General features: G+C 31.9%; 1 protein-coding gene across 5 annotated transcripts in view; it reads left to right on the top strand.

Moving 5' to 3' along the window:
* The window catches only part of LOC127709703 (B-cell scaffold protein with ankyrin repeats-like), a 34285-nt gene extending 8629 nt beyond the window's left edge, over positions 1-25656 (top strand). For 2 of the 5 annotated variants that reach the window (XM_052215354.1, XM_052215355.1), the window contains exons 3-15: positions 974-1106; positions 2561-2821; positions 6776-6975; positions 7353-7446; positions 8286-8354; positions 9518-9628; positions 17487-17806; positions 18754-18820; positions 19020-19129; positions 19983-20012; positions 20888-20935; positions 21831-21848; positions 25065-25656. In XM_052215354.1, coding sequence (XP_052071314.1) covers positions 974-1106; positions 2561-2821; positions 6776-6975; positions 7353-7446; positions 8286-8354; positions 9518-9628; positions 17487-17806; positions 18754-18820; positions 19020-19129; positions 19983-20012; positions 20888-20935; positions 21831-21848; positions 25065-25451 — 1848 coding nt within the window. In that variant the 3' untranslated portion in view covers positions 25452-25656. The remainder of the gene's footprint in view (positions 1-973; positions 1107-2560; positions 2822-6775; positions 6976-7352; positions 7447-8285; positions 8355-9517; positions 9629-17486; positions 17807-18753; positions 18821-19019; positions 19130-19982; positions 20013-20887; positions 20936-21830; positions 21849-25064) is intronic. The other 3 variants (XM_052215356.1, XM_052215358.1, XM_052215359.1) reach the window with 3 other exon arrangements.
* The last annotated feature ends 484 nt before the right edge of the window (positions 25657-26140 follow it).

Below are 26140 nucleotides of genomic sequence, written 5' to 3'. Positions count from 1 at the left end.
AATTGTTTAGTTTGCAGTGTAATTTCGTTTTCCTCGTTTCAAACAGTGCTCCTTTAAATAAACATTAGTTCTTGGTCTGCAGACTTGATCTTGTCAAATTAATAAGTCCGGTTAATTGTGGAAGACCTTCTAATAATTGTAAGGATTAAGACCATAAATGCGCTTTATCCTTGATATATTGTTATTTCCGGAATGGTGTTTCAAATATATCAAACCAATGTCTCTTTTCTCAATTGGTCTACGATTCAAATCTAGTTGATTTAAAGTGATACTTCCTTTTTGTAATGTAAGTAAATACTGTGAAGTACAAGGCTTCAAAGTTTGTCTTTCGTGTGCATGAATTAACAACAATTAAGAAAACGATCATGTGCATATTATGAGGGTCTGGATTGGGTTTACAGATTGGAGAATAATGGATCAAAGAAATAAAGTATAGAGAGAAGGGGAAAATGATTATTGGTTGATGGATGTTTACTTTACGCCGTCTAATCAAGAATAGAGAATAATCGTGTGATAAAATAGAAAGAAAAGAGAAAAATGGACTCTATTTGTTTAGTGTTTAGTTCTATTTCACTTTCATACATATGTCTATTAATCAACTTGAATCTCTTTTATCTTAAAAGAACGGACTTTAATTTCGGGACCAAATATGGCTTTTACCAAACTAACTCTTGATAAATGATATTACTTTAAACTCTGATTGGGAAAGGCTATTCTTTATTACATTACTTAAGATGGGTCATATTTCTATAACAATTGTGTATTCGTCAAGATTTAGAAAAAAGATGTGTTGATCCATTTGATTATAATATGCATCCTGTTCAAGTTTTATAAATCGATATTGTATGGTCATTGAATTCTAAAACAGCACTACAAAACACGAGTTTTAATCAACTGAGAAATATGCACTACATAAGAAGGAGCCGTTGGAACATAATGATTGTATCTTTAGCTAAATCTGTTTTTGTTGCAGGCAAACGAGCATGTTGCGATTATATTCCAGAAACCACCAAATGGTACTGTTCAGGTCATGTTCAACGAATTTGATAAGATAGTTGATGCAAAAGAATCAATCAATGAAACTACATATCTTTTCCGCGTTCCATGTAAGTACATTGTTTTATTTGAACAATCAAGTGCATCATATGTTATCTCAATATCACCAACACCGGTTTTAAATTAAAATGATATACATCTCGACATTAAATCTATGTTTAAACAAAAACATGAAAAAAGATATCAGAAAATTTCCTGCAGAAAAAAGACGGATGTATTTATTAAAATGAATCTTTCACATTTGTACACAATGCCAAATTCGTTACTAAATTCCATCACAGCTGATTTACGAAAAGGGTCGTGTAATGCATATATGTAATAACCAAGAAAATCATTTTATTTCATTACATTTCGCTACGTTTCGTTTCATTTCATTTCATATGTATCCCTCAAAGATTTGTCACAGGAATTCATTTTCGTGTAAAAAGTCAATTAAACCACAAATTTACATTAAAAAAAATATCCACGGAGGACAACCACCAAGGTGAATATCATTTTTTTCAAAAACCAATTAAATCACATATTAACCAAAATAAAAGAAGTCATTGTTTTATTCAAGGAATTTACATCTTAAAGCACATGACTTTAAGGGTAGTCCATATCAATTTTAAAAAATAACCTTTTTTTTCGGGTTGCACGTGATGTTTCGCTCCATGAATATATACATTTTAGTTATTTCTTAATTAGATAACAGGTGACGCATTCCACGGTGTGTATAATTTTCTACATTTGTTTAAGTGATACGTTGTTTTATTCAACATTTAATATTTAAAATTAACAAATAAAACCTAAAATAATATACTAACATGGAATAATCATGATAATAATTTTAATTAAGAAATATTGAATAATGTCCCTTAAATTGAACCCCTTTTTTAGGCGTTATGTACTGGTGTTTTAGGAAGAAGTGGCAGTAGTGGATTCCTCTCTTAAATTCGAGTATAAAACCTTGTTCCTACTTCCAGGACGTTTCGGTCTGCCCGACCATCTTATGGAATGTTATTCGCCGATAAAGTGACGTTGGAACATATACAAACGTAGTACTAGTAATACCTGAAAATTAAATGAATGATAATAACAAAGATATATAAATGAATAAATTAATATTTACTTAACGTCCTTAAATAATTTGAGCTTGCTTTCGGTAACTTTAATTATAAGCAGATGTGGTATGATTGCCAATGAGACGACTATCTGCTAAAGACAATGAATGGCCTTCAATAATGAGTTATTCATATATGGTATAGTAAGCTATCAAAAGGCATAAGAATTACAAAATGTGAAAGAATTCAAAAGAGAAAACAAGCGATCTTATTCAACATACGGCTTTCAATTGTTAGATTGATTGATTGATTGGTGGTTGTTTTACGCCACCTCAGCTCAAAATGGCTATATCGCGACGATACGGCCTTCAACACTTTACAATTGTCTAAATCTCCCCGAATCTAGACAAGAAGTGACGATAACTTAAATAACACAAATCACAATTAAAGTCTTTTTTCAGCATTACCAAAATCCGGAGACGTACGGATATCGTTATTATGTGATAGTGAAAAAACAGCGGATTGTGTTCTGAAAATTGTGAAGCCTAATCTAGCTGCATACGAATGTTTAGACTTTTTATCACAAGTATTAGGCGTGGATGCTAATGAAAAACAAGTACTTGATAGTAAATTGTTAGATCTATTCGACAAGAGTATTCCTAGCGATGGAACCTTGGCTGAACTGATGAAAGTGCAGGCTCAGGACATGCCCTTTCAAGAACGTGAGTTTTTGTGTATCTAATTACTATGTTTAGTTATATAAGAAGTTGATTTATTGACCCTTTGACAACATTTGGAAATATTATATTCCAGAATACAAACAAACAAAATAAACTATGAATAGATGATACCAAAGTTGCGATTAGAAATCAAGTTGAAGATAAGACAAAACCATTACCGAAAGATAATATAAGAAAAATCAAACACAGTTCACAAAAAAATCACACAAAATACTCAGGATTGAGCTACGTGATTATGATATTTAAAAAATCATTAATATGAAGAAAAGACAAAACCAACACCAAAAGCAAATCGACGAAAAGTGAAAAATAGTTCACAAAACATCATACAAAAAACTCAGGATTGAGCTACGTGAATATGATAGATAAAAAAAAGGGTGAGTCGACTCAAGTGCTTCGCCCGTCGAATATATTGAGATGAACTCAAAAAGTAAGCAGAATGACTGGTTAAGTCTTTGCTATATTAAATCATATGAAAAAGGATTTCTTCATGTTTATCAGGCTGTTTTTTAATGAAAGTATACATACCTCATCAAACATAAATTAAAGATGACATTATGTTTATTCATCCTTATGTGAAAACTAGTGTCTCTCAATCTTTTTTTTCATTGTAAATTTGTACAACCTGGCTTTCATATGGTAAATTTAATATTATATGTTATGTTAAATGAGTGATGTGGTATAAATTTGAAAAAAATAGATTTATGTATAAAAAGATTATGGAATTTGAGAAATTTTCTATTTTTCTTGTTTTGTTATTTAAAAATGGAAAGCGAAAATTACTCTATCAAATTAAAGTTGTCGTACTCTATTTTTTCAAAGGGCATTTGCTACCATATTTGTGCTCACCGAATGTATTCAAACTCTCAAAATTGATTTAGTATTTACTACAACGTAACTCAGGTTCCATAGAAAACAATATACACTGTCTGGAATCGTTATAAGTATCTACGTTTCGTGTGACTCAATCGACAAAAGAGAGGCATGCGACCCCATTATAGTTATAAATATTAACAGGCAGGTAAAGATTAAATGCAAATAGACAGGTAATAGACAGTTGCTAACTTCTACGTTATTTGATCACTGGTGGAGAAATGTCTCATTGGCAATCATACATCTTCTTATTTTTGTATAGGTAAGCACATGCAACAATATAAGGTCGATTTTCTTTATGTTAGTTCTGTTTGATCTCATTTCATATATAAAAACTTATAAATTAAATGTTAATCACTTAGTCATAACCTGTATATGACTGGTTTTTCAGTTTTTCGAATCAATCAACAAAATCGGTCTTCCTGCTGCTGTCTCCCTTAGTTTCGATTTTTCAACTGATTTTCATTCCAATCACTGTACATGCTCACATGTGTATCCAATTTCCAACAAAGGTCGCATGAATATGAATTGAAATGAGGTTGAAGTTTTGAACTGTAAGCCAATAGTATAAATACATCAGCAATGTTTTGGGGTTACATTTGACAAAATGTAACCAAACTGACTGCTAATACCGAAATATTATATCAATATTCCGCTTTTGTTAATGTTTGAAACAAAAAGGAATAATAGTTTAATGGTTTGCCTGAATCGTACATAATGCCCCTTTAAATATAAGTTTCGGTTTAAAGTGTTTTAAAAAGTTAGTATAAACTGGATGCAACTGATGAGCTGCTGGTATTTACTTGTTAACTCATCAGCTCATAGTGTATCCAGTTGCTGGTGGCTTAGTTTTGCATAAGAGCAATAGTAGAATATACAGAAATGTCATTTTGAGAACTGTCCTCTATTTAAAACCCATTTGTTGTCCATATTAAAATGTTGACAGCAGGTATTTAGTTTCACAATCGTACTTCGTAAAAAATCACTCTCATTCAAATAAAAAATTCACTGAAACTGACATTATCAAGATGCTTAATTTCTTCATTCTTTATTCATTTGAAGCTGACTTCATACAGGAACTTCTTAGGAAGAAAGAAAAGAAGTTAGCAGCATCCTTTAACTTTACTTTTTGCTAAATAGATGATGTTCTCTCACTAAATAATTCAAAATTTGGTGACTATGTTGAACGCACTTATCCCATCGAACTTGCGATAAAGGATGCAACAGATACAGTTAAGTCTGCCTCATATCTTGACTTACATCTAGAAATTGACAATGAGGGTCAGTTGAAAACAAAACTCGACAAAAGAGATGATGTCAGCTTCCCAATTGTGAACTTTCCATTTCTATGTAGCGACATTCCAGCAGCGCCTGCATATGGAGTATATATCTCCCAGTTGATACGATATTTCAGAAATTTTATTTCCTATCATGATTTCCTTGATAGAGGGTTGCTGCTCACAGGAAGGAATTAAACGAAGAGTTCCAAGTTGGGAAGCTTAAAACATCCCTTCGTAAATTTTAACGACGCAATCAAGAGTTGGTTGACCGTTATGGAATATCCGTTTCACAGATGACAGCGGATATGTTCCAATTGTCGTAACTACAATCTCGTCCCCTTTTCCTAGAATGTGACCTACCAAATTAGACTTATTACTGAGTTTGTACTAACATGAGCAACACGACGGGTGTCACATGTGGAGCAGGATCTGCTTGCCCTTCTGGAGCACCTGAGATAACCCCCAGTTTTTGGTGGTGTTCGTGTTGCTTACTCTTTATTTTTCTATGTTGTGTTTTGTGTACTGTTGTTTGTCTGTTTGTCTTTTTCTTTTTTAGCCATGCCGTTGTCAGTTTGTTTTCAAATTATGAGTTTGAATGTCCCTTTGGTATCTTTCGCCTCTCTTTTGGACCTTTGGAACAAGTATTTATATCGTCTTCTTGAGAACTGATATACTAATCTAACACCTATTTCATTGTTAATCTTGTTGAGGTTTTAAGTAGCTTAATGTTATTTTATTCTTTGTTGTTGCTGAACAAGTTTGGTTTTTTTGGGAGGGGATTGTATACCTATTTCGTCACATTAATATGTGTTATTGGTTTTTTTGTGCTTACCTTTCTTGTTTACATTTATTTCTTTTTTATGTTTTTGTATATATATGATATTTTTCTTATTTGCTTGGACATCGTTTTTTTTTAATTATTGTTTTGCTCTTTGTACACTTGTCCTTGATCTTCCTCTCCTATATATTTGTTTTAATAAAATTATTACTATGTTAATTATTATTATTTGCTCACCCTTATTGTCTTCTTTGTTGTGTGTCTAAATTGCTTTCTTTGTTGTTACTACTATACACGTACGTTTGTTGTGTGTTCTTTTTTTTTTTTTTTTGATTTTCACCTTGTTTCATACCTGTTATACCTGTTATATTTCCCTGGTTATTCGAGTAGTTTTGTTTTTGACATTATTATTTGCTGATTTGGTTTTTGTGTAATTGTATGAAGATGCTGATTTATTTACGTGTACCAGTTCTTTTTATATATTTTTGAGTCCTGTTCTTTTATAAGTGTATTTTCTTTCGTTGCCTTATTGTTTATAAATCTATTTTTATATGTTGTTTGTGTATCTTTTTTTCAATTAAATCTGTTATGATTTCGCTATTGTAGTTTCAATAAATAATGACTTATGATTCGTTTTAGGATTTTTTCTGCACTTCATGCTCATATTTTTCAAGTTTCAACTTCTTTGTTTTTTTTAAATGTTTTTTTTTTTGTACACTTGAATTTTCTCATTTAGTGTTCTGTTGACATGTATCTAAGGCTGTTCACATTTCATAGATTTTAGAATTTAGACATTGTATGTTATCTGTTTAAAAACTTTTAAACATATTGCATTGTCAAAATAAAGTTATTCAAGAAACACACCGCATTTGACTTTCTACGTCGGAATTTCAACCTTTTGAGTGGAACATACCAGTATATCTTGATAACGTATCTTTTCAGCTTGTTATCACTATGACATAATGTTTATTTATTTACATGAGGTATTATTTATACTATCAACAGTAATCGAAAGTGACCAGGAAATACCAACATTACTACATTTTGCTGCCAAACATGGCTTAGAGGATTTGACATGCAATATCTTAGATACCCCTGGATCTAGTGCCGCCTTTCAGATAGAAAATAAAGACGGTCACGACCCGGCTGATCTTGCGGAATTGAATGGTCACGTAGACCTAGCTGAACATATGAGAACACATTTTGTAAGTTTGTCATTGATTTGAAGTTTACGCTGTATGCAGTCGTTGATGGAAAACACAATTCGTAAACATATTGTTCGAAGCGGATTCAACTTTAATTTGAATATACGATTGAATGTCCTGTGTGTTCATGAAACTATAAAGATTTTCGTTGAAATGAAATTTTACAAAATCTGTAAAAGAAATAAAATTACATATATCACTTTATAAAATACGCATTTGCGAAAACAAAAAATCTACAATCATCAGGAGATGTGTACATAAAGCATACATATATATTTATTTAAACAGGGAATCATGAATGTGTGGTACTTTTTAGTTTTTGAATATTATAACCATGAGTCAACCATGGCCAAAATGTTGATATCACTATCTTTCAGGAAACTCAAACTATGGTTGATTATATCCATTTGGCTATGGATAACAACTATTCTAACCAAGAAGAGCTAGAAAGAGCTAGGAATCAGGCAATAGGTAAAGAGGAAATATTGTTATCATGTTAAGAAACATTTCTAAAAGCATGAATTATGTTTCTTTAATAATGAAGGTTTTTGAAACTTCATAAAATTTTCTGTAATAAAAACGAAATGAACAATAAAAAAATGATAAGACATCAAAGGGAGCCAATACGATATAATGCGGAGACAAAAACATACAATATGGAGACAAAGAATAAAGTAGGGAGGCAATAATAGAATATTATACTGGAGTTAAATATTCCGGCTAATCCAACAATTTGATAGGTTACCTTTACAGGGTATATGGGCCCAAAATGTGACCAAAAACGGAGACCAGGATGGTAATTTTTATTGCAATCAGGACACTCCAGTATAATATATTTGTTTGTAAGGCTTCACAGGGGATATGTACTTATATTCGTCAAACGGCTCAGGAGATATAAAACAAATGACAGGAAATATGAGCCCATATCCCTGTGAATATACCTCATACATATAAAAGGGAGGCAAAACAAATCACACTTGAAAAACCCTTTGTTTTGTAATGAACACTTAACAGGCAGTGGTATTCACCAAATACTGTATGGTGACAGTTAACTAATTTGAAAGAAAATAGTGTAATATAGTAATATGAAGTTCCAATTTCTTATAATTAAACCGAAATTTAAAGCTAATATTTTTTCATAAACAGCTGATTTTATCTAACGAATTTGTCTGAATTATGAAAGTTTCAATTGAAAAAATGTACTTATTTATTTGTTACAAGCGAAACGGTAATATTCAATTAAAAATTTGAAGACACATTTTTCAACGTAACAATGATTATCTCTCGAATATTTTATGTATCTATTGTAGATAACTCTAGAAGCAAAAGTTTTAAAAACATACCAACACAAGAAAAAATTCAATTAGAGGAAAAATCCTGTAAGTTTTTTCCGTTTTCAAGTTAACTTGACATGAATTTGATGAATAATTATCGATTTTGTAGTGGTTTATAATTGGAAATTCAAACAACACAGATAAGTTAACAATGTGTTCAACATATTATGTATTAAGAGATTATCAAAACATTTACACACATTGTTAAACTACTCATTTAATTTTTACCGAACTGTTTAGTTGATATAAAAATAAGAAGATGTGGTATTATTGCAAAACTCTTGATGGATTCTGTTTTGTTTGCGTGTTCCCATGATTACACAGACATGTATTAATGAAACGCGAATACTAACTCGATATTTAAACCAAAATACTGGAATTAGTAGCTGAAAATGTAATTCAACTGTAGTGTTATTTCATTATTCAACTCTACAAAAGACTCATCAGTGACGCTCGAATCAAAAAAATTAAAAAAAAGACCAAATAAAGTACGAAGTTGAAGAGCATTGACGACCCAATATTCCGAAAGGTTTTGCCAAATAAAGCTAAGGTAATCTATTCCTTGGGTAGAAAATCCTTAGTATTTCGAAAAAATCTAAGTTTTGTAAACGGTTAATTTATGATTATGACCATATCATTAGTGAAACAGGTTAATTAAACAAACTATGATTTTCCGCGGGCCATATATATACTCATTATAGTTCGCCAGACGCACGTCTCGTTTACAAAAGACTCACCAATGACGCTCGAATTAAAAAAGTTAAAATGACAAAATAAAGTACGAAGTTAAAGAGCATTGAGGACCCAAAATTCCAAAAGGTCTTGCATAATACAGCTAAGGTAATCCATTCCTTCGGTAGAAAATCCATGTTCATGTAATTATTGAACAGTTTGTGACACTGTCTAATGTTATTCAACGCTGAATGTCTATTTTCTAACTATAAGTAAGACATCACTAAATTCATAAAAATTTACAGATGTACATTCTCTTATCCTTAATATCTACTTAGCCGAATATCAAATTTCGAGCAATGAAGAAACTGAAGAAACTGTAAAGTTAAAACAAAAGCTAATGACTTTAAAATGCAATACACCAAATAATAAGTCGAAATTTTTCTGTAAGACCATTATTCTAAACAAATGTTAATTGATCTTCAAATGCGTAATGTGTAAATGTGTAACTGTGTAATATGTCTTAATTATTCCAGTGACTTTGCCAAGACCAATACGATCTGTTCCTCTCCCTCCTGAACCAACAGAAGAAGAAGAAAAATATGGTGGAATGAAACCAGACGAATTCATGGGTATAAGTTCTAAGCGTGAGTACCTTGGTGTTGCTTTGCAAATAAAATAATACTTTTACGAATAGTTTTAAAGTATCAACCATGTAGGGTATGTATCAGTGATGTATTAACCAAACATCACAATAAAACAAAAAGACAACTTTAGATCAAAATACAAATTTAACAACAGTTTCTCTACTGTATTTCAAGTTCCAAATACCACCCCCCCCCCTTTTCCGAATGAGCCTTCTGATAGGGTTTTTGATTATGTGATTACTTGGACGTTTTTATAGTGATTATTTGATTACGAGACCAAATATTTCATGATTATTTGATTATTTGATAATCAAGGACTGTATTTTTGATTATTTGATTATCTTGTTTAAAAAAAAAAATAATGATTATGTGATTATATTGGCAAAAAATTTGTGATTATGTGATTACTTGGACACCCCCATGAGGGGCCTCCCGAATCTACGCGGTTCTTGATCGGACAACCAGATGGTTTTTAAGATCACAATGCCATTAACACACATTTCTTAAATGGACAAGATAAGATATCAACGAAGACAACAACAGACTAGGTTCCTGACTTTTGACGGAAGCATTATTATATGTCGGACTTAATGTAGGATTCATGCTTTATTGAATAAACCATACATATACAGTTAAGTGTGCCTGATGTCTTGACTTTCATCTAGAAATTGACAATGAGGGTCTGTCGAGAACAAAACTTTACGACAAAAGATATGAGAGAGGGTTACTGAGTACAATAAAGCTATTAAACCAAGTGCGTAAGTGATGAAGTTGAAGTTATCTCTTCGAAAATTTTACGGATATCATCACAAGTTTGACCGTTATGGAATATCTGTTTAACAGATGATGACAGATATGTTTTAATTATCGGTACCATAGTCCCATCCTCTTTTCCTCGTATGTAACATTACTGAATTAGAATTTTCACCTATTTTGTACTTAAATGGGTAACACGACGGGTGACACAGGTGGGGTTTGTGTTGCTAAGTCTTTTGTTTTGTTTTGTTTAATGTTGGGTTTTTTTTTCGTTGTATTGGCTTGGGTTTGGGTTTTTTACAATGGCATTGTAGGTTTGTCGTCGACTTGTGAGTTTGAATATCCCTCTAGTATCTTCCTCATTAGTTCATATTTTTCACATGGTAGGTTAAAAGTTCAACCGAAATTTTTACTGTCACATTTGTATGGATACAATTGAACACATCTTTAAAAAATTGGAAACAACACGTTTAATAATTCCATGCGTCCGAAGCGCTTTTCTGGATTACCTTCATAAGGAACGTTCAATGCCAAACATTTGAAATCCGAGGGATGTATAAGTACCGAAACAGTTGAAGAGCTATACGACAAAAATACCTAAAACAAATAGCCAAATTCATCTAAGGTCAACTTTGCCTGAGGGAGTTGAAACCTTAGTTTCTTTATAATTTCAAAATCTATAAACGGACAAATTTAGAAAAGTTTGTTATAAATCATGTTTAAACATGATCCCACTTAAACAGTTGAACCAAACTTGGTCTAATTCATCCATGGGTATAGTTTCAAAATAAGTGTCTGATAATGCCGCCGACAAACATGTCTAAAGCCAATATGTGTGCAGCATATGGGTCAAATCGGACAGGAAGAAATTCTATGCTCGTCTTATTGCTTATGTTGAAGAATGACAATTGCCTACAGTGTTTTATTATTCTAAGTATACATTAATTCAACTCGTGTTGATTTTATATTTGTAAGTCGAATTCGACGAAAAAGACATGTTTTCACTCCCTGAAACCAATTTAATAACTTACTGATAAAAAGGTGTCCAATGACATAATTGTTTGATTTCTAAAATTTCCAAAGCATTCATCTCAAATAGAAAATAGAATGGAACCCGTTTTGCCCCAAATATCCATTTCATCCACATTTTACGCGCCAAATAGTTGATAACTAACTCATTTCATTATAAACATGTTAAAAGGTAAAAATTCATATTTCTAAGAAGTATTATAGACTTCGAAGTCAGCTAGTTTTAAAATCATTTCCTCAAAGAAAATACTGGAAAATCTTGCGTTTCCAAAAAAGAGCAAAAATAACAAACCAATCCTTGCTGTATTGAAATGGACAATTTAAGTTTATTCTCAGAAACATAACTGATCCTGAGGGGTGAACGTTGATCTTACATTGTTCATTTTCTCTGCAAATATTATCTTGTGATAGCAATAGTTCCATATTTACAGGCGGTGAATTTGATTTCAATATCTTCCTCGGACAAAATTTTTGACATACAAAGTCGGCTAAAAGGTCCAATTTTTCAAAAGCTCATTCAAAATTTACGATGGTCAATGAGAACATGGGTTTCTGACCAATGAACCTTAAAAATGAGGCCAAGGTTAAATGGAACCTGCCAGACTGACATGTACACCTTACAATCATTCCATGCATCAAATAGAGTGACCTCATTGCTTAGAATAACTGACAAAAAGATAAAATGAAAATTAAAAAACAGTGACCAATGAACCATCACAATGAAGTTAAGGTCAGATGAAACCTTCCAACCGGATATGTACACTTTCAAATCTTTCCGTAGACGATATATAGTTGACCTATCGACGGGTATGTAGACCTTGCAAGGGTCCCATACCGGTATACCAAATATAATTATCCTTTTATTCATAATAAGTGAGTATTTCACTTTACAAAAAAATCTACATTTTTTTCAAGCAGTTACTAAACCATGGAAATGAGGTCAATGACAGTAGACATGTGACATCCCGAAATTTCGTAACATAAGGCATCTCTAAACGTCTGCATATATGATTAATCCATACCTTCTATCTTTGGAAATATAAAGCTTTATCCACAAAGTTTACGTTGTCGACGGTGCCGCCTTCACATTATGTATCGCATTTGCGACTTTCGTCGCAAGCGAGACAAAATTGAGAATCGTAGATACGAATTTCTTGATTAGGGTCATGAAAAAAACTACTTTGTGAAGATTCACACTGATTCCCACAACAAATACACAGAAGACGAATTCATCAAAATTCTGGACTTTTTGATCGACAACATATTTGTTAATTTGGAGGATGGATATTTCAGCATACCAATGGGTACTTATTGTGTACTGCTACTGACCGATTTGTTTTAATACTCTTTTATGGTAATATTCTATACAAAGCACAAAAATGTCGTCATTAACATCAATAGCTAACCAAACCTTTAAAAAGACTTATTCAGAAGTGATATAGTTACTATACTGTTGTCAGGTCATTGAAGATTGCATATTTTGGAATTAATATTGATTCACTCATCGGAAATAAACACATTTTTTCTAAAACCAGTTATTGGCATGATACGGGTTATGTTCTTCTCATATAATTTATGATGGAATGATACTAAACCTCTAATGGGAGGGATTGTGCTTAATTTTCAAATGATGAAGACATAATCTTTCAATCAGTTTAATTGAGGTCTGGAGCTGGCATGTCAGTAACAGCTAGTAGTCCATTGTTAATTTATGTATCATTGTCATTTTGCTGAGTTTCTTCTGTTACCTATTCTGACATTGGACTCGGACTTCTTTTAAACTGAGCTTTACTGTGCGTATTACTGTGTGTTTGTTTATTCTACATTGGCCAGAGGTATAGGAGGAGGGTTGAGATCTCACAAAACATGTTTAACCCAGCCGCATTTTTGCGCCTGTCCAAACTCTGGCCTTTGTTAGTCTTGTACGTTTTTTTAAATTTTAGTTCATTTATATGTCTCGGAGTTTAGTGTGACGTCCATTTTCACTGAACTAGTACAAATTTTTGTTTAGTGGCCAGCTGAAGCCAGCTTCCGGGTGCGGGATTTTTTCGCTGTGTTGAAGACTCATTTGTGGCCTTTGGCTGTTGTATGCTATTTGGTTAGGTTGTTGTCTCTTTGACGCATTCCCCATTTCCATTCTCCATTTTATCATATGAAGCAGAACTCATATAGGAAAGAGAGGCGAAGGATACCTAACGGACATTCAAACGGTCACTATCACAAATTCATCGATTCGACATGTCGGTGTCTCAACTCACTAGTGTGATATTTTGCGGTCTTATATCTTTAAATACCAGTATAGTCGTCTGATCTGAAATTATACCGTATTGTAAGATTGAACTAGCAAATGTCAAACCAGTTTTAAAATATGGGTTAAAACGAATAGCTACTGAAATTACGACTACAGACTGGATCGACCTCGAATGCATTCAAAAAACATATTTAGTAAATGTATTACTTTGAAATATTCTAACAATGACTTACTTGTCCTTAACATGCAAGTTTTCAAGTGACTGATACAACTTTTGATTACTACAAAAAAAAATTCCTTATTACTTCGTTTGGTTTTTAATGATTACTAGATCATTTAACTTGATTTAGCTTAGGTAATTACTTGGAGTTTACTAATAGTGACTACAACTTTACATGGTCATTTTACTACTTATAATATGAATTTATATCATTCACATTTCATTTCCACTTGGATTGATAGCTGTTTGCAGTATAAGTAACTCGTTGCTTTATGGTGTCTCATTGTATACTTCTTTTCCTAAATGACATGCCAAATATAGAATACCATGGCAAGTGATTTGTAATCTTATAATGTCAGATAGTGATGCAATGTATTGAAAATGTTTGAAATCTTTAAATTAAAGAATGTATCTTTCTCATGCATACCTCTGATCCCTTGTCCGAGTTTGGCTTTACTTATGGTCCTTTTTTGTTTTATCTGTTTGTATAAGAAATATTTTTCATTATTGTCGATTTGGGCATCTGTTGCAAGTTAGTTGGTACCCTAAATGTTTTTACCAATGCATGTAATGTCAAACACATTTGCCCTCTCAGAATCAAATCATAGAAAATTTGTCCTGTCCATATATTTCAGAGAGTTTCAAAAATATTGTTTTCTTTATTATACAAAAACTTCTCAAAAACAGGAGCATACTAGTATTGGCCACAAGGTTGAGGTCTTTAGTTTTCTGAAAGACAACTGACCTTCCTCCTTTCCTTCCGTCCCAAGCATGACTTTCTAATGAAACATGCTAATGTCTAGCATGATACAGAAACTGCTCACCCTTCAGTAGAAATTGCTTTCGTCGCGGTTATTTTGTTGGGGCCATGTTTGCATGCTCGGTTTCATCATCTTATAATAATTTCCATGAAAATTTATCAGGGGTCTCCATACTTCAGAATATTAGAGAGAAATGACTTTTCCGATGTAGCCAAACAGAGAAAAGTGAAGACAAAACAGGGATATTTAAAAAAATCAATACCTCATAAAGGAGGCGGTATGATAAGAGCTATTATTTGGTCCCTGAAATTGCAAAAAAGCTAAATTTTAAACCTTTTAATATATGTTTATTTTATTGATAAACAAACTCGATAATGTAACATGTATAATCTGAATACTTTAGTGCAAAAAGGTCCCTTGCGATGTCACAATGACGTCAGAAACATAACGAAATTTACGTATTTGACTAAAAACTGCCATTACACGCAAAGTTTTTGGACAAAAAATATGTATGAGCAACAGCTTGACCCAGGAAGATATTTCGCACATATTTTGTAAATATGTCAAATAAAATTTGTAGTATAGTATCGTTTTGGGTCAAGCTGTCGCTCATTTCAAAATGAGGCTATGTTGTCAGTTTTGATGTTTTGCACTAAATGTAAAAAGTTTGAAGCCGCAATATAAAAGCCATAATTCAAAAATATAAATACTGATGTCCGACAGTCTAAAGTTATATGAGCAGCTTAAGGGTAGTATCTGGTTGATTTATAATTCTTTTGGATTTTCGAATTCAAGGGTAAAAAGAATCTTATCATCATATCTTCTCCTTTTGTGCGTCCGAAGCGCTTTCTGGGTTTACATTAATCAAGAACACTAAAACCAAAACATTTGAAAGCTAGAGATGTATAAATGCGTGGACACGTTCGGAGCGATATGAACAAACGGGACCTAAAAAGTATGGCTAAATTCATCTAAGATCAACTTGGCTTGATGGAATTGGAAAGTTAGTTTCTTTAATTGTTTTCGTAATTCGTCAACGAGAAATTTTAGAATAGTATGTTATAAATCATGTCAGTACCTAATCACTGACTACTGACATGCTGATCCAATCGAGAACTACTAGACCACCAACCAGCAGTGGTATTGACTAGTATTTGAAAATAACTTTTAAAATTTCATGCATCCAAAGGCCTTTCCTGGATTTACCCTCATCGAATGAGCGAGGAATCACTATTATGTATTCACATGGTAAAGCCAAAATTACACTTTTCGTTATTTAAGAACCCTTTCTAATGACAAATATTGTTTTCTTTCTATTTCATTGCCTTGCGGTCTAAATGAATTGTTAGAGTTAGAAAATATGTACTGTATTGAATAAATACACATTGTAACACTGGAACATACGAGATTATTGTGATCATGAATGTGTTTTTAAGATGACTTATTTTATTAATCAAAATTGAAAATGTATGTTCAATTCAAAAGTACAATCAAGCATTTATGTTTATAAAATAGATTGCAACTAAACAAACCTGAATTCAAACATAGAGAAACTAGGTAATGGAGTACTTTGATCAGGTGGGTTTTCAGGTGAACGAACATCTATTGAGAGTATTGATGTCAGGACACATACAATAAGTAGTTGTACACACGTGTAGGCAATTAACATTGAAAACTAACTTCCTACCTTAATTACATGTAGGTGTCAGTGATGTTCACAAGTTTTAGATTACTTGCAATTTCCAAAAAAATATGACTTGGAAGTACATAAAGTACACATTTTTTATTTCTTTCGACTACTTAGTAATTACATTGAATAAATTAAATGATTACTTGTATTTATTTTGGATTATTAGAATTTAAAATTATTGGAAAGCAGCTATATGTTAATCATATTTTTATCATAAAAACATTTTTTGTCTATGTCTTACTTGAAATAGATAGGTATTGACTATATGGCTTTATATCGCTACACAAAACTATAAATATTTCGTATTTTATTTGAGGTTGATTGGGAAGTTCAGCCAAACAGAATCAAGTTGTCGTTTGATTTCGGTTAACTGCATCAAAGAATGGCAGGAAATCATTAAGATTTGACCTAGAAATTTTTAACAATGCTTAGGTGAACGAAAGACTTGCACATTTTCATTTTCACATGCATATTTAGAAGAGACAAATGCACTTAAAGAGTACTGGCACGGAAAGCAACATGTATTTCGGATTGCTTCCTAAGTCTATATACTTTCATCGGTATGGACCTAATCAAAAGGCTACACTTTTACTGTCAATTGCTCACATTTAATTGGGTTATTACTTCGGACTGTTTGTAATATGACTCGTTATTACTTATGAATACTTATGAAAATACTTTTAATTATTTAAAATGAATATTAACATTGCTTCAATCAACTAAACGTTATCAAAACGATATTAGTTGGAATCTCTTAAAATATTACTTGTTATAACTTATTATTTGAAATACAAATATGACTTCTCATAATTATTAAAACTGCCCAATTGAAATTTCCACTAATTACCCGTTTTTACTAATCATTAACAAAAATTACTAGCCCGATCAATAATTATTGAAAAAAATCCAATTACTTGATTTGAGTGAAAAACTATTTGTTTAAGCATGAACAGAATGATGTTTTAATTAATTTATTAACTTTTGAAGACAGCTAAATTCTTGAATTTAATTTGAATATGATAAGTATGTGAAAGATGCCTTTCAAATAAAGTATTTCAACGTTATTGTTGGAAGCCTTTGTAGTGCAATTGTAATACATTTCAGAATAAATACTTTGTTTGCCTGATTTTGTTATCCATCTGTTAAAATAGCTATTCAAACAGCATCAACATTAGGATCTTCAACTCATGATGAACTAATAGAAATTGGCAATGCCGTGAAGAATGGTGAGTTTACAGTAGACGAAGCTGAAAGGCTGTATTCTTCGTGGGTGGATAGAAATAAGGCTGCCCAATCGAAATCGCTGAAAGAGCGACAACTGGCAATTGAAGAACTCAGAAACCAGTACCAAACAGTCTTTAAACCGGAAAAGCAACTGCAACAGCGACAAAGTATTTTTACCAAATTAAAACAGAAAGTTTCTCCAAGAAAAAAAACTCAAGCAGAGGAAATATATGTAATGCAAATCACGGTAAGATAGAAATATTTAGTCTTGAATTAGAAATTGTATTAATTTTCATGAAACATTGATTTTTCTATTCAGTTGTTGTAAAATGATTCATAAATTTTACATCCGTCTCATATCAACCTTACATATGTCTACAGCTACTTTATTAATTCAATTACAATGGAGAAGTATCTGTATTTTTCGGGGATTTTTTTTACTTATTATAAATCAGGGAAAATTGATGCTGTGAGATAATATGTCTGTTACAAGATGTTTGTGTTGTATGTGGTTTTTGTTTCGCCTTGACGGAGTCAAAAGGCGAGACATAGGAATGCTCTTTCCGGCGGCGGCGTCGTCGACAATGTTTTACTTTGTTATTAGGTCAGTTTTGTGGGGAACCACTAGTGGTAGGTCAATGACATTTGGTATGCAGTTTATATAAGCATTGGTATATCTCATTTCAATGGTAATTATAGTCCTGGTCTATTGACTTTGAAACTTTTGCTTAGTTTACATGTATTAGTTTGTGATTAAGTCAGTTTATGGGGAACCACAAGTGGTAGATAAATGATATTTGGTATGCAGTTGTATTAGCATTGGCATATCTCATTTCCATGGTAATTATTTTGCCCCGCCCCCTCAGTCCTGGTCTATTGACTTTGAAACTTTTGCTTAGTTTACATGTATTAGTTTGTGATTAGGTAGGTTATTGGGGAACCAGTAGTGGTAGGTCAATGACATTTGGTAAGCATATGTTTTAGCATTGGTATATCTCATTTCCATGGAGATTTTTTGGCCCTGTACCTTTAGTCATGGTTCATAGACTGAATATTATGCACAACTCACATGTTAAAATACTGCTATATAAATTTCAACATTTGCATTTTACTATCAAAATAACAAAAAGGCGAGACATATCTCTGTTCAAACAGTTTCTTAAATGTTTTAACTCAAGATTATTATATTTTAAGCATCCTTCTGTCGGCAGGGATGGTAAGACACACACCCCAGGACGGGATAGCACTATAAGTAATTCAAGTAAGTATTTGTTGAAGATAAACAGTTGTTTAATAGCATGTAGTATGGTTTTGTCTTTAACTGAAAAGATTTTTTTACCGAAATGCTCCACTACTTTTCAAAAGCTTCAATATACAATTTCTTTTTCCTGGGAACAAAGAAACAAATTTTTAGGAAACATTTTATTGAATAAACCTTTAAAAACAATTTTTCGGTTCAGGCTCATCAAGTGGAGGATCAAGAGGCAGTACAATGAGTACCCAATCTTGGAGAGATAGCAGTTTAGGAAGCATGCATGAGGAGAGTGCATCTGATAGTGATGGTATTGATGTAAGTACAGTTTACTTTTTATAAAATATTGAATTATTCAGAACACTAAGGTTTATCTAACGCAGGCATGGATTGTCTTAGACGAATTTGGAACAAACTTTTCGGAATTTTCGATTTTTGATGCTCTTCAACTTCGTATTTAATTTTGCTTTTCAACTGTTAAATCGATCACCTCTGATGAGTTTTATGTAGACGAAGCGAGCGTCTGACGTGCTTAATTTTAAACATGTTATCTTTAATTTTTTACATATCATACAGTAGTGGGAAGCTGTTTGGGTAGTGAATCTTGGTAATTTCACGTATAAATTCGCATATAAGTCAGGTAAACGACCGATTAAATCCATGCACCCGATGAGATTCCTTTATCTTGAATGCTTGTCTTTGATTCATTCAGTCTTTCGATCTCCGACTCAACGTAAAAATGAATTTCAAAACGTTTGTAAATCTAACATCACAAAAAGAGTTAGATTTGGTAGGAATATCTCAATCCATAGCAACGACATGATATTTGCCAATACACAGAACGTGTAAATCTTATCTAACATATATGTCATCATTTTATATCAAATTAATATAGATCAATTGTTAGTTGCTAACTAAAAGTCAATTGGTCAAGTTAAGAAGGAGGAGAACCGTAGTAATACAAAGAACAACAAAACATATTTAACTTGTCACTGAGAGCACACAGGACCAGCAGAATGACAACTATCTTAATTATCAAACATAATTTTTGTAAAAGTTTGTAATTAAACAAAATAAATCACGATTTGTTGTTGATTTGGTTGATTAACATTTGATTTGAAAGTAAATAAATAGGCAGTACACATTTATTTATTTTTTATTTCAAATACAGTGCTGTGTAGATATATCTAAACATTCAGAGGTATGTGATAATCTTACTAGATATAATATCTCTGTAACTTTACATTTAAACTTTCTTATAATTGAGAACCAATTGTGAATGATTTTTGTCTTCATTGCTCATCAACCAATTAATAAGAGATTTGTGATTTCGTTTTTTTATTTTGTGGGGTTTGCGGTGCTCAGTCTTCCATGTTGTGTTTTGTGTACTGTTGTTTGTCTTTTCGTCTTTTTTCGTGTTTTGCCATGGCATTGTCAGTTTGTTTTGATATCATGAGTTTAAATATCCCTTTAGTATCTTTATCCTGTCTTTTCTAGCTGATTTTTGCTAAAAAAAAAATATGACACAAAAAAGGTGAATTTTTGCATCTCATCTTCTTTATTCTCGTAACAAAGGTTCCATATCCTATATATTAATATGGTATTAAAGAAAATCCCTCTCTTTTTCAAATGTACGAATTCCTATTCTTGATTTTATAAAATAAATTCTCTGAGGGTCATAAAAACGACTTAAAACTTGGTTTAGTTTGAATAATCGATATTGTTAAGTATATTTTGTTTATATTTCGAAGAAATTCATTCTTCAATATGTAACAATATCTTGAATATAATATTATTTTTCATTGTATTTATTAAAGTGCTTGTTTTAGTTGAGAGTACTTGCATGTTCTTGCAAACCAATCAGTTTCAAGATAAAATAAATACAATTCTCAACCAATAATCAACATTAAGATCAATCATAAACATCTCCAGTTGTACAATATAAGGGGACACGGTGAAAAAATATCAATGTTGTTTGCTTTTTATTATTTCACTATCAGAATCTATTCGTATAAGTGCAAATCATTTACCCTAACACAAAACATCTCTACGAAATTGAAAATATTTGTTTTGTAGGACACACCAGTATATGAAGTACAGAGACGACAATCTGAACCAAAAGAGGTAATTTATTTTAATAAAATGTTACCGACTACAGTACTGAATTGATTACAAGCGAATTGTCTGAACAGTACACCGCAGTGGATACAGACTGAAAAGCTCAACATGCCTGAATAATTTATTATTCAGACTTTTTCGGATCCTGTTATGATCAAAATGACCGTTTCAGACTAAAATTCATTTACAATATATGATTTACATTGGGCTGATATTATATCTGATGCAAAATGTCAATATGGATCGGTAGAGATGATAAACGCCTTTTGATTTCCTTTAATTTAAACAAAAGAACTATCATATTTAATAGTCTAAGTTGGCTTCCTGGAAGCTGCAATTTAGATACAGCACTTTTGCTTTTGGGAAAATATAATCTTTTCTATGACGAAAATGTTCAAGTTTTCAAACAAGTTTTACACTTTATAAAGGTATCAGAAAAATTCATGGTGGTATGATATTAACATAGCCTCTGTGTTGAAGCCCGTACTTTTACCTATAATGGTTTACTTTCACAAATTGTGACTTGGAGAGTTGTCTCATTGGCACTCATACCACATCTTCTTATATCTATATATGTTAAACACACATTGTCATCATCATCGATCGTTCGTTTTAATCACCTTTTCTATGTTCAATTCAGGTTTGTAATATAAATGTTATTCATATGTTATAATGCATGCTCACTTAATTTTTCATTGTTATATATATATATATATATATTGTACTGTAGAGAAGACATAAGTGGTTTTCATGTGTTTGGTCCTTTTCGCTTTGAGAAAATATGTTTAAAGTAAACTGGCTTTTCTTTCCTTTTCAAATGCTAATTGTCATGTTTGCGTAGATTCTCATATCCTAAATAATATTGTTATGCCCTTTTAATTTTCATTGTTTGTTCTAACAGATTTTAAACATCCGCAGAGTACGTATATGATTTGCATTTCAATATATTATAGCCCGTGTGTTATTTAACCATCCTAATTGAAATAGTTAGCACTTGCTTTACAAATAATACTGAAGACTATTATTTGTGTGTATTAGTTCATTTGCTATATATTTATGTGTCATGGCATGCTTCATGTGCTTCCTGTGACCATGAACATATACATATATACAGTGTACAGATATATTATTTAGAGGTAATTCTTATTTTTCAGCAGTAAGTCCGACGTAGGATTTGCATTGATTCTATTCAATTAAATATAAAACCTAAAACCTTGTATATATATGTAAACTTGCAATTTGTGACTGACCACTCCTCGTTTAAAACTAATTTACTGGCTATAAGCATCCATTTTTCTATAAGTCAGTACATATTTCCAATACAGGCCACATTTGCTAGAACTTTGTTTAGTTGCCTCTCTATATATTGTTTTGGAATGCCTTGCAAATTATTACAGCTCTTTTCATAATGCTAGCAAGACAAAGGTTTGTTTGGCTTGCTTGCTTTGTTTGTATCAATGTTTGCTCAAGCATTGTAATTAAGATTGACATCTGAAAACAACATAAAAAGGCGGATTTAAACTTGTATACATTATATTTAAATTTGATTGGACATTATCAAATAATCACATTTACCTATACACAGGTTTAACTCCGCCTACTTATATTGTTTGCAGATGTCAATCTTAATAACAATGCTTGAGCTAACATTGATACAAACAAAGCAAGCAAGTCAAACAAACCTTTGTCTTGCTAGCATTATGAAAAGAGCTGGAACCATTTTTAGTTTAGTGGAAATTGTGCTTACAACCTCACTAACAAACTTTTAAAATGTACTGTTTTATGTGTTGCATGTTTTCTGTCGGTTCACTATGTATATTTTATGTGAAAGTAATAAGGAAGAAGCTATGTCAATTAATAGATGATTGCTATTTATCGTTTTATAAAACACTAAGGTTTTCTACCCCCAGGTGAAGATTGCCTTAGCCGTATTTGACACAACCTTTTGGAATTTTCTACTTTCTATTTGATTTGGTTTTCCAATTGTTTTGATTTGAGCGTTACTGATGAGTCATTATGTAGAAAAAAATAATGCTTAAAATGTCATTGATGAAAAGCCATAATTTCGTTCGTATTTAACATAATAAATGACTTATTTCGCTTTTTTTTATTCTTGCTTGTCAATGTTCAAATATCTATCTGAAAAGACAATATTGTTTTATCAATTTATTGAAACGATCGACTATATTTATTTATTAAAGAAGAGAAACGAAAGATACCAGAGGGACATTCAAACTCATAGATCAAAAACAAACTGACAACGCCATGGCCAAAATTAAAAAAAGACAAACAGACAAATAATAGTACAGGTGACACAACATAGAAAACTGAAGTCTAAGCAACACGAACCCCACCAAAAACTGGGGATGATCTCAGGTGCTCCGGAAGGGTAAGCAGATCCTGCTCCACATGTGGCACCCGTCGTGTTGCTTATGTTATTACAAATCCGTTAAATAGTCTAATTCGATAGGTCATATTGGTGAAAAGGGAAGGGTATTGTAGTTACGACATAAGATACGATATCTTGGGGTGGGATCGAACAAGCTTTGAAATTATGTATCATAGAGGGTCTAAGTAGATCTTAAAAATAAGCATTTTTAATTTATTTTTTCTAATACTTCTTTGCTAGTCTATAAAAAATAATTTCAAGGGATTCCGATTGGTAAATTTTCAAATTCTATTCTTTGTAAGCTGCTATGTGAAATGTTTTGATATTCAATAGGAATAATTATTGTGATATCCTTTTTTAAGATTAAAAATTTGTGAACCTTTTCTCCAATTCTTCCAATTGCACAAAAAAAATCAAACATTTGCATGAATTATCCTCATATAAAATTTTGGTATTCTCTCTTAAATCAAAAATTGGTGTGATATATAAACACCGTAAGCTGGTGCCAAAGGAACATCGCCATCCAAAAAAAAAGAAAAATTCACAATAGGGAAAGAAAAATCATCCCTTTTGTCGACTTTACCATTTCTTCAATCTTTTTTTGATTTTTTGAATTGTCTGTATAGTTGGTATTTTTCGGCTTTTCTTTCTTTTCTTTTTTTCTTTTGTATGCATATTGCTTGCTATTTTATCTATCTCACTTCCATTTATATTTAAAATGACCAATAAAAATCTTACAGTTGCAAGTGATTCAAATATAACATATATAAAAATAAAACGAGATTGTGGGCATAAAATTAACGATAAAACAATCTTACGTCAAAAACAAAACAACTGACACCTATATATCAATGAAAAATTTTTTTATACAAATTAGTATTTGGTCTTGGAACAAATAGATCGTTAGTAGAGACAGATCGTAAGTTGTAGTGTTGAACATCATTATTAATAAGCATTGATAATTAAGCAGGTGGTTGTTCATTTACAATTTTATACATTAGAATTGATTGTTGTTTTTGTTTCTCTTTCTGTAAAGGGTCGCCATTTAAAAGCAGAAAACATAAAATTTGATGGAACAGAAATATCCTATTCAGTATTATTCTTGCTACTCTTTTTCTATCTGAATCTTTTTGTAATAAATTTCCCCAAACTGAACTACAATAGTCTATAATGGCGTTAATATATGCATCATAAAATAGTTGTAAATGATACCACAAAAAAAAATTCTTTAAATGACACGAGAACACTTTTATTAAAACCAAGACTACTACTGAGGACCTGCCTAACCTTCGATCGGCACATAAACATGGATCGGGGTTAAACAACTTATTTTGTACTCAGTCGTCCCCTTGGTATTTCTGTTTGTGAATAACAAAAAGGACATATAACAATGGGCGATCAACATAAGCCTTGTCGTTTAATCTACATACTATAGACCACAAATCAAAGATAAAAATTAAACAATTTCATGGATTACATTTCCGTGGAAAGGACAAAGGTGACGAGCTATGGGAATAAATAACCCAAAAATTTGGGAAAGGGTTTACAGGAGTAGGAGGGGGAATGTTAGCATGGTTATGAAATGTGGTCTAAATAGAGTGACGGTAAAAGGCCATGGAAAGCGGGAGACATAAATTCCTTAAGTACGAAATATTTTGAGCCATAGCAAAATTAGCTTACGTAAAAATTATAACTAATTTATATTTTAAAATGAAGATTACAATGTATCAATTTTGTTTTTCTTAGAGTGCAGAAAAACGAATATCCCTGAAAGACCAGTTTTTGCAAAAAGTCAAAAAAGAAGAAGAAGAATCTCCGATATTACCTCCACGGACGTCAGATACTTTCAAACCCGGAACGCCACCTCCTCCAAGTAGAAATAGACCACCTCTTCCGTTGCCAGATTCCGATATTGGCAAACCTGCCTCTTCCAGAGAACAACGACCTCCACGATCTGTCGGTCGGCCTCTTCCTAATATACCTACAAATAATGATCAAAACAATGGAAATAAACCACCACTACCTAGTCCGATGTCAAAACGGGCACCAGCTCCACTTCCGAGTAACACAACACATAAACCAGCAACCCCATCGTACAAACTGCCACCTAGACCACCAAAAAAGATGTCATAAATTAATCAATATTTATAAACTGTGATATATATATAGATATATTTAAGTCTGACAAGAATCCGTTGAAGTGGTCATAAATCGGGGTAGGGAGGGGCACTTCAATATTTTTTTTTTGGTAGAGATGAGCATCTTAGACATCCTGTATCCAACCTTTTCATATATTTTGAATAACAAAAAACATACCCTTTCATGTATTTGACAAATAGTGTAGTCATTTAAACACAAATGAAAGTGGTGAAAGATCGCATATATGTTTATGTTAGTTCGAAATTAGTTTGGAAATCTTACGCAATTCACAAATGTTTATACTAATCCGTACCTCCTTATGGTGTACTAAAACTATGAATTGCAGTGGAAATCCTTTAACCGTACAGATGAGAGTGTTAAATATTAAATATTAGTTGCCTGTTGTTTTTAGATTTTTTCATATTTGTAGGGGAGGATGTTTTATGGATCCACAATATTTAAAATTTAAAACATGATTGAAACATATATAATTTTAAAATGAAAAATTGAACAAAACAAAACAAAACAAAACAAAAGAAAGCGAATGGAGAAAGTCAACGACGGTATACCAGAATTGTGTATAGAATGTTATGGAGAATACTTACTTATATGTTGTGAAGTAAATGATATTGCCTAATTAAGTAATGTTCATTAGGTTAGATGGTTTAAAAAAATAATTGAAA

Source organism: Mytilus californianus, unplaced genomic scaffold, assembly GCF_021869535.1.
Source record: "Mytilus californianus isolate M0D057914Y unplaced genomic scaffold, xbMytCali1.0.p SCAF_7, whole genome shotgun sequence".
Taxonomy (NCBI): Eukaryota; Metazoa; Mollusca; class Bivalvia; order Mytilida; family Mytilidae; genus Mytilus; species Mytilus californianus.
The sequence above is the reverse complement of the archived record's forward strand: the minus strand, read 5'-3'. Positions and strand labels throughout refer to the sequence as shown.